The 9,571-nt window shown below is 41.2% G+C and overlaps 1 protein-coding gene across 1 annotated transcript; it reads right to left on the bottom strand.

Moving 5' to 3' along the window:
- Positions 1 to 792: 792 nt before the first annotated feature.
- GPR75 (G protein-coupled receptor 75) lies at positions 793 to 9,266 on the bottom strand. The gene is made up of 2 exons (XM_006909600.3): positions 9,241 to 9,266; positions 793 to 4,986 (listed from the first exon to the last, which is right to left on the bottom strand). The coding sequence occupies exon 2, from the start codon at positions 4,885 to 4,887 to the stop codon at positions 3,262 to 3,264; it is 1,626 nt and encodes a 541-aa protein (XP_006909662.1). The 5' UTR covers positions 4,888 to 4,986; positions 9,241 to 9,266; the 3' UTR covers positions 793 to 3,261.
- Positions 9,267 to 9,571: the final 305 nt, after the last annotated feature.

The following is a 9,571-nucleotide window of genomic DNA, read 5'->3' as shown; positions in this document are numbered from 1 at the left end:
TAGTGGACAGAGAAGATTGGAACTGAAGAATCTGTTCCGAACCTCCTTTTTGATTACCTTTTTACTATAACTACACCTTTCCAGATTTTCGGGCAGCTAGGATTCTAAATGCAAATTGGATTTCACCAACCAAATGCATATGCTAAGTTTTTTCTGCAGCAGTGTTTCGGTGTTCGGCCACTTGCTTTAGAGGTGTCAAGAGGCTTAGTTGTGGAGGTAGTGACAGTGGCAGCAGGTTCCTGATCTCTGAATAACTACTTCAACAGGGTATCCATGAAGTCAAAAGTCCAAGGAGGCCTCCTTTCCTAGTTGGAGCAGGTCAGTGTTTATTGTGGAATCTTTCCTAGAAATCCGTCATAGATCCCTGACCCTCTAATTACTTAGTAGACATCTAATTTCTTTCATTCAATCCTTTTTTGTTTAATGTTTTCTGATTCTTAGAAATCTGGTTGATAAGCTAAAAATTCCAAAATTCTGTATCTTCTTTCAGATTAACCTCATTTTAAAGAAGTTTTTGAAATGTTTAGTCAGGACTTTTCCCACTGGGTGAGAAATTTAGTTTAGTAAATAATTAACCTTTTCAGTTATTCTTGGTTAGTCTGAGCATTCATGCATGCTACAAAATGTGGTCAAAAGAAGTTATTTCATTTGTTAAGAAAAATAACTCTCTCTGAGCTTCAATACATTGTTATCCATTGTGCAATAATGATCACTACTATTCTCTGATAGTTTTTAAATGATTGGACACAAAAGTCATAGTACTGCAATCTGATGTTCAGAAATGTTAGGATTTTCAATATTTTTATTTTCCAAACATTATTTTGAAATAACATTAAAAGCATCAGTTATACAAATCTGGCCTAATGGTTAACATCAGAACAATTATAAAATGTTTGACATACACATGTATTTTGCATCACAGTAAAGCCTCAAGAGAACTAATATACCCTGCTAATTAGTCATATTCAACTGAATTCTCATTACTTGAAGTTCTCATTTTAGCCCTTATGAAGAGAGAATTTATATATGTCTATCTATATCTACACATAGATACAGATATGGAGGAGGGCTAAGAATCTAGCCCACTACATCTTTCATGCAAGGTAAATCAATAATTTCTTGATGAATGAGTTTTAAGAGACTGAATACCTCATATGCACATGCTTAGTTTTCTTTATGGTATGATTTTCACCACCCAAAGTTGGGTCAAGTCATCTCAAAGGTCACACAGGAAACCTGTCATTTTTAGTGGAAATTACTTTTAAAAAAATCATTTATTGAATCACATTTGAAATGCCTGGCCAGAAAAGAGACACACACTTTAAAAAGTATGAAATATCTCCTTGATTAATGCTATTAATTATAAAGCTGTTTGGTTTATTGGAATAAACACCAAGTTTTGAATTTAGACAAAAGTCTGATTCCTAAATTGCCACAATATTTCAAATGATCTTGGGAGAGGATATATATTTTAATTCTTTGTTACAAAGAGGCGATATACTAACCTATCTCATGGGAGTATTAATAAATGAAAACACTGTTATATTAAAAATATCAAAGTACAATTAAAACAGGTCATAGTGACTTCTAGATATAGCATTCGATTACAAAAAAAAATGTGAGTGGATATTTTCTCTTCTATTATAAAATTTATAGCAAAAATAAAGGGAGATAAGGAGAAAGTCTTAAAAGGTGAATTTAAAAACAAAATGAAACTCATATGTCATAGTTTAATCTCAGAAATAGAAATGACTGGTTTATACGGAAAGGTAACAATTGTAAAATGAGGCTGAGCAGAGTAATAGCTGAGTATCTTCTTTGTCTTCTCCATGCCTCTCATGACCTCTGCACTTGGGAACAGCTTGAGAGAGAGAGGGTGCTATAAATTGAATACCTTTTACCTAAAGGAACAAAGTGCCTTCCAGTCTACAATAACTATTCTTGAATAGAACTTATAAAGATAGGTTTTATATCTTGATGCTCATCTTGTGTCTAGCGGTTACAGTTCAAAAAATGTAACAAGTTCAAATGCTGTTTGATGAAAATACTTTTACATAAAAATTGAGTTTACAGTTGTTAGGCTAGGGATCACAGAACATATAATAAAATTAGTTTTCAGTATAGAAATATTTAATCTATTTTTCCTTACTGCTCATCTCCAGTTTAAGATTAATGGGAGAGAACACAATTAGGTTGAAAATAGATCATCAGAAGAATTTTTTTACCATATAACCTATGGTAGAAACATATAAATGAAGAAAATAAATGTTTCAAAAAAGTTACTTGCATACTTTTTGTCAAGTTATTAACAAACCATTCTCACGCAGAAGGAAAGCATAAATCCAAACACTCACAATCTCATTCTTATGTGTTCTTAAGCAATAATAAAGATCATCTGACACATAACAGTCTAGCTTGCTTCCCACATAACAACACCCTGACTGAGATGACCACATTTTAGTGCCGACCCTCCCAGGAATAGCTCACTTCTACCAGAGGTGCAGTCCTCTTCACTAGGGTTCTTGGGTAAGATCTTTCCAAAACAGAGTAATTCACTTTAATCAAGCAAAAACATCTTTTAAAAAGAACTATATACTCAATTGACACAAAATAATAATGTCTATAATAAGAAATGGAAATCATCTTAACACTATATTCTTGGCTGACTGTCTTATAAAAGGGAAGTATTGAATGCCTGTGTATTTTTTATAAGAATAGTTATAGATAATATATTTCTTATTTTCTGCTTTAACAATATATTATTTATTGAAATAAGCCTGTTACGAAAAAAGTGTACGTTTCCCCATTTCAATACTTCAAAGAATCAAAACTTATAATTCAATCAATAAAAATAACACCTCAGTAAAGATCATACCTTCACATTCTTTAAAAAAATCTAACTAATATATACTTTGAAGACCCATAGCGCTGACTCAAATGATCATAATCAGTTCTTCCTTTACTTTAACACAGTAGCATGATCCTTCCTGGGCATCTATTTAAAAGTTTAGTACAAAAGACTGGACCACAGGTCAGGGTAAAAATCTAAATAATAAACTATTACATCAAATCTTAAAATGTCAATAAATCACAAATCAAACAATAGATGCTAATACTTTAGACAAAAGAAAATCAAAACCACCAACTGTTTAGCTGAATCTTTAAGTTTTGATCTACTACTGGTCTCACGAAGTAAAAAAAGAAATCAATTAGTATCAGAAACAAAAACAGTTTACACAAGATTCTCCAGCCTCCAGGACTCTAAACAGAGGGGACTGGAATCTGCTTGGCTGAAGCGCTGTCATATTCTTGCATTAAATCATTAGTGGTGTGATAATGCATGGCGATATATGAAGTGGCAAATCCTTTAAAAGAGTTTACTGGCTGTAAGTTACGTGGGATGCTCTCTTCTTGGGATGGGCTGCTGTTATAGATGCTGTAGTATGGTTCGATCCGAGTATTGATGGGGGTTGAGCTGCTCTGACCATAGAGTTGATGTCCGGCAGAGATCTTGGGACTGACTACACTTTCCTTCGAATGACTTGGGCCACAAGCCTGGTCCACAAATTTTTTCTGGGGCTTTGGAGACAACATGTAGGCAGAGTTTGTTTCATGGTGGGATGATTTGTTTCTATTAACTTCGAGGTTTCCTTTTCCCATGGCTCGAAGTCGAGTCTTCTGTTGGCAGCAGAAAAAAACCAGGCCTATGTATTGGAGGCACCAGAGCACTTTCCTTCTCAGTCCTGCACTGTTCCGAGAATATATAAAAGGGTTTAATCCTGACTTGAAAAATATAAGGGTAAATCCGAACAGTTCAAACTGATAAAGGATGAAGCTCCCATTGCTGGACAGAACCACCTGCACCAAGGAAATCCCCAGTGGAAGACAGCACACCAGGACTGACAGCACAATGACCACGCAAGTGACCACTGCTTTGGAATCCTTAGCCGTGGAAAGATTGACAGCTGACACCAGCTGGAGCCGGCTGGCTGCAGGGTTTGGCAGCTGGTTGGGACTCTTGGTGTATCCATGGGTCTGAACATGCTGCAGTTTGTTGTAATTCTGGTTCCTGTATAGAGCTGGCATGGTGCACTGGATGGGATCTCCACCTCCCTTCACAGGTGCCCCCATGAAAGGCTGTGGTCTGGAAGCATCGACTGTGATTATAGGGGGGCACTTTCTGACTTGAGCATTTTTCCGCAAGGTCTGAGCAATCATGATGTAAGAGACAGAGACCACAGCAACACAGAAGGTGAAGTCGACCACATAGAGAGACAGCACGGCTTTCCCTTCTCCAGCAATCAGACTGGACATGGGGAGGCAGAGGTGGGACTTGCTGGTTTTCAACGTGGCCAGGGTGGCGAGGGTGAAACTGGTGGTCCAGAGAAGCAGAGTGAGGAGCAAGGTGCAGGGAAAGGAGGCTGTGCGATTAGGCTGCTTCCCCAGCACCATGCGGAGCCGGTGCAGGGCAATCACTGCCACTGTCTTGAGGGACATGATGATGAAGCCGGAGCTGGTGAGATGGAAGGTGAAGCAGAAAGCATCCGGTATGCTACTGACTGAGCTAAAAAATAACACAAAGGTGAACATGGGGGCCGTCACTCCACAGATGAAGAGGTCACAGAAGGAAAGGTTCAGAACCATGAAATCAAAGTTGGTTCTGAATTTCCTGAAGGCTGGATCAAAGAAGGACAAGAAGACAATGAAGTTGCCATAAGAGCCCAGGCAGAAGACGATTGCGAGTAGAAAAGTACAGGTCACCAGAGTGGCTGTGTGAATGAAACCCTGGAGGTCCTCCTGGAGAGCAGTGCTGTTTCCTTGCTGGGAGTGAGGCACGTGGAGCAAAGAGGTGTTGGGAGCATCCTGGAAGTGGTCCGTTGAGTTCATCTTCAGAGAGAAAGGACACTTCCTTCTCTGTGGGAAGGGAGTCAAGGCCTCAACTCACAGATGAGTGACGTGTGACAAAAGAGACCCAAGGCAAAAAGCCTGCACACGAAAATGCATACATGAAAACAAAAAAGAATTAATGTAAAAAACACAGTGACCTCATGATCTTTGACAAAAGCACTAGAATTTTTCACCTCTGACCCAGTGCACAGAAGGTATTTCTCTTTCCAAAGCCAAACACAGCAAAGACACAAACAGCTCAAAATACATTCATTCAGCTAATTTTAGGTTTTAAGACACAGTGATTTTCAAATTAGTTTAAGTATCACCTGGAAAGCAGGTTTAAAATGAAACAGATTCCTGGGCCTCACCCATAGAGATTCTTATTGAAGGGTGTGCAGATGTTACTTTTAGAAACACTGGTGCCAGACACTGGAGACATGAGAGCATAATCTCTCTGTTGGAGAGATCACAGTCTAGGTGGACATCAACCTAACTGCGTAATTATAGCTTAATGTGGTAAACCAGATGATAGCAGGGTGCTATGGAAGTAAGAGAGGGGGAACTTAATCCAAGCCACAGTGGAGGCTGAGAGAAGCTGAAGAAAGTTGTGGTGAGGAGGAGCTAGCCGGTGAGGGGCAGGGAGTGGGGGACAGACAGGCTGCGAGAGGCAAGCAGGTCTTTGCAGCAGGACTGAAGCAAGCAACTTCACGTGCTTAAAATACAAGCAGAGGGTGTTGCTGAAGTATACTGTGGCCCTTTACATAACCCTCACAAATCACTAAAAATCCTATTTCTTTCCTTAGGAAGAATCCTTTATTTTCCAGTATTTCTTCTCCCTGCTTGTGATTTCTTGGCCAACTCCATACCCTCCTTTGGAAAAAACTTTGTATAGGACAACACTGAGGGGAAAATGAAAGTAATGAAGGGTATTGGAGTTATATTTGAGATTTACAAGGTGCAAAGCACCACTCTAAATTCTAAACTGCTATATAAATGTGAGTTATCATTATTCCAACAAAAATATCCTCATGATGAAGCAAGAGGTATACACCCACTCATGCATTCACTCGCTCAGTTTACATTTATCATGTGCTTATACTATATGCCAGCTTCATGCTAGGCGCTGTGGGTAAAAAAGATGAGTAAAATACAGCTCTACTTTTAAAGAATAAAATGTTTGTCTTCTGGGTCCTTTATTTTCTTAACCTTTTCCCACCCCCTATTTTGCAACAAGATTTAAAGTACACTCACACAAATCTTCTATTATTCCAAATCCCAAACCCCCGAGTGGCCTGGTGCCCACCCAGGTCCTGAAGATGCTTCCAAGAGAAAAAGCCTAAGTCGTTCCTTGGAGACAGGTACAATGCTCTTGACAACCGAAAAGTATTTGCTTTAATCCAGCATTTCAGGAATAACCAATGGCACTGGGAAAGTCCAGGGGTGATGTTCAGAATATATAACCACTCGCTCAAGCTGGGTCCCAGAGGCCTCCAGCTGTGCTGGAGGTTAACCCTGTGCCAGAGGGATACAGAGGAAGAAGCCAGGTCAGTGAGGGATTTCTGGGGGCTCCAAGCAGCAGCTATGGACTACCCAACACAGAAGCCTCTCAGCATTCAATAACAAGTATGGTATACATGCTAGTGAGTATCAGAACAAATTTCAGTCCTGGGGAGATCCATACAACTAACTGCTGTCCTTCAGAAAGATAGAAGATAACCACTTCTATGTTCTCAGTGGACACATAGTGAAGATCACAACAATATCCAATGAATTTCTCCACTGGAAAGTGAGACCAACTTTTCTGCACTTTTTTTTTTTTTTATTAAAATAAAAGTTCTGTGAAAGAGGAAATACAACTCCTGACCTTTTGTTTCTTAATGGTCGGAATTTTAAAAAATGTAATAATGGATAGCTTATTGTTTTCACTTAAGATCATATCCTGTTTCTGAACCCTTTTTGATACCTATATAGTGAAAAAGACAACTTTTTACTGTTTTTGTTAGTTTGTGAATTGGAGGATTGGGGCTAACTGGTGAAAAGAGAAGTAGAAGAGAAAGGCCAATATGAGGAGACAGGAAGAACGGAGAGGTGATACTATTGTTTATAGCAAACCCCCTCTTCCCCAGGAGTTTCCTCTTTGGAAAAAGGCAAATGAACAGGGTTGAAAAAAGAAGCAGGAATTTGGTTTGTGGAAATTACAAGGATGAAGAGTCTGGAATTAGGATGCTAAGAGAAATAGCAAGTAAGTGAGTAATAATGAAGTGGGGCGATGGAAGTTATGAAGACTCCAGGCTAGGAGATGTTTAGAAGGGAGTTGTCAAGGGTAAGAGGCAGGAGGAAAAAATATTTAGAAGAGTTGAGAGCAAATGTCACTATTTGCATAGTTATAATTTTTGCAATAAATTTAAATTGTTTTCAATAGATTAAAAAAAAAAAAAAAGGAAAGTCTAGGTTAGGAAGATAATTATCAGTATCATTTATTGAGTGCTTATGTTGTGCCAGGCACTGTTCTCAGTGATCCATGCTATTAACTTATCGAATCCTCTTAACAGCCCTGAGAAGGTTAGTATAACTTATCTCTATTTTACAGATGAGGAAACTGAGTCAGAGAGAGCACCTAATTTAAAGTGGTAGAGCATGAATTTGAACCAAAGCCATGACTCTCTAAAGCTGGCATTCTTAAACATCATGCTAAACAGAAGAGCAAAGAAATCAAAGGGGTAAAGGGGTCACCAGGTTAGAAAAGAGTTACAGCTGTAATTTATTGGGTGGTTATTACATGGCACTTAGACTAGGAGCTTTACATAAACTATTAAACTTTATTTCATTCTCAATAAAATCCTATGAAGTGTAGGTATTGTAATCTCTTCTCAACTCAAAGTTCTTGGAACCCAACATTTGAATACACACACACACACACACACACACACACACACACACTTCTGTGTACTTTTTTGTCAAGGTTGGTGATTATGGTTCTGGTATGAAGTAATTATAATCATTCCTATTGGGATAATTAGGGGGAAAGTTAGGAATCAGAAGCTGAGAAGAGAAAAGGGAGAAAAAGCCAAAGACAGAAGTACAGGCTTTGGCAGAGAAACTTGAGGAGCAGTAAAGGAAATGGAGGGAAAGTAAACTCAGGTCTTAGTTTTAATTTTGGGACTATAATAAAGAGGAGGCTGAGATCACTATTTGGAACCAAGTTATGAAGGCAGAACTATAAAACTCAGTGATTTGAGGGAGGGGAATAAATGAATACTTATTTGCTACACCTAAATGTTAAACGAAGGTTACCAAGGGTTCTTTTCAATGCAAACATACAAGCTACTCTTTATCTTGGGACTATCAATAGGTCCTGGAGAGAGATGTGATTAAAGTCATAAAACCAGACAAATTTTAAGTTGGAACACAAGTCTTAAGAAGGCATATTCAATAGCACATATTGAATTCGTATCATACTCATCTTGTTACAACTGAGGAGGAGTGATCCTAAAGTAACTAGTAAGCAAGGAACGGTAAATGAAGATTTAGTGTAGTGGCAATGACTTCTCATTAAGATGCGTAAAGAGTCTCTGATAATTTAGTGTGCTGTGTTCATATTTCAGTGCATATTAAAACATTTTAGATGAGCTTTCACAAGTCAACTCATGACCTAGATTCTTCCCATTTTTTTTTTTTTTTTCTCATAATGCCTTAAATTCCTCGAGGGCAGGCATTTTCAGAGTCTAACCCTCACAGAGAGAAAGATTTGTAGTATTACTATTCCCACTGGATTTGTATTGACCTGGGAAACCCCGGAGAAGTTAGATGACTTGCCCAAGGTCACTAAGATTCAAACTAGATTTATCTGATTTCAGAGCGCAAGTTCTTTGTCCATAGTTGAACTACCTCTTGAAGCCTGGAGCAGCTGATCGGGTATGGTAGAGTCTGTGCATGAGGGAGATGGGGAGGCTGGGGAGCCCCGCTCCCATCCCCAGTGTGGGGATGGGATGGGGATGGAGATCGACCCCTGCTAGGGGCTAGCGATGGGTAGGCGCTCCCTGGGATGGGGAAGGTTATGGTAAGGAGGGCCTAGGCCAAGCCAGGGAGGCTTGTAACAGAGTGTCGGTGGAGTGAGGAGGGCTCCGCCAGGCCATGGGTAGTGGAGGAAGGGTTCCACAGCCCGGTGGCGCCCCGGAGCGGGCCGAGAAGGGGCGAAATGGCTGCCCCGCAGGCCGCGCCAGGAGCGCAGGTGCGCGGCGGCCCGGCCTGGACCAGCGCAGCGCGCTCCTCGCTCGCCTGCCAGCGTCCCGCTGCCTGGCCCTCCCCGCTCCTCGGGGTCGCCTCCTCTGGGGGCCCGCGGCCTCTCACCTGCCCGGTGGCCGCAGCGGCGCCCCGCGGGAGCCGCGGGGGGCGCCGCCCCCTCCTCCGGACACTCAGGCCCCGCGTCCCGCCTGCCTGTCGCACCTTCGCCGCCCCGCGGGCCTCCGCGTGCCCTGCGGCCGGCCGGTCCCGCCGCGCGAGGCTCCTCGGGCTCGCGGATCGGCAGTTCTGGGCGTCCTGGCTCCGAGGTAGGCGAGAGCTGACAGGAAGAGGGGCGAGCGGACTGGGCAGAAAGGAGGCGAAGGGTGGGGGCAGCGATGGCACACAACGACCCGCGGCCTCAGAGGCATGGCACCCCGTGCAATGGGCGGGGTGGCGG

Source organism: Pteropus alecto, unplaced genomic scaffold (assembly GCF_000325575.1).
Source record: "Pteropus alecto unplaced genomic scaffold, ASM32557v1 scaffold131, whole genome shotgun sequence".
NCBI classification, from domain to species: Eukaryota; Metazoa; Chordata; class Mammalia; order Chiroptera; family Pteropodidae; genus Pteropus; species Pteropus alecto.
The sequence above is the reverse complement of the archived record's forward strand: the minus strand, read 5'-3'. Positions and strand labels throughout refer to the sequence as shown.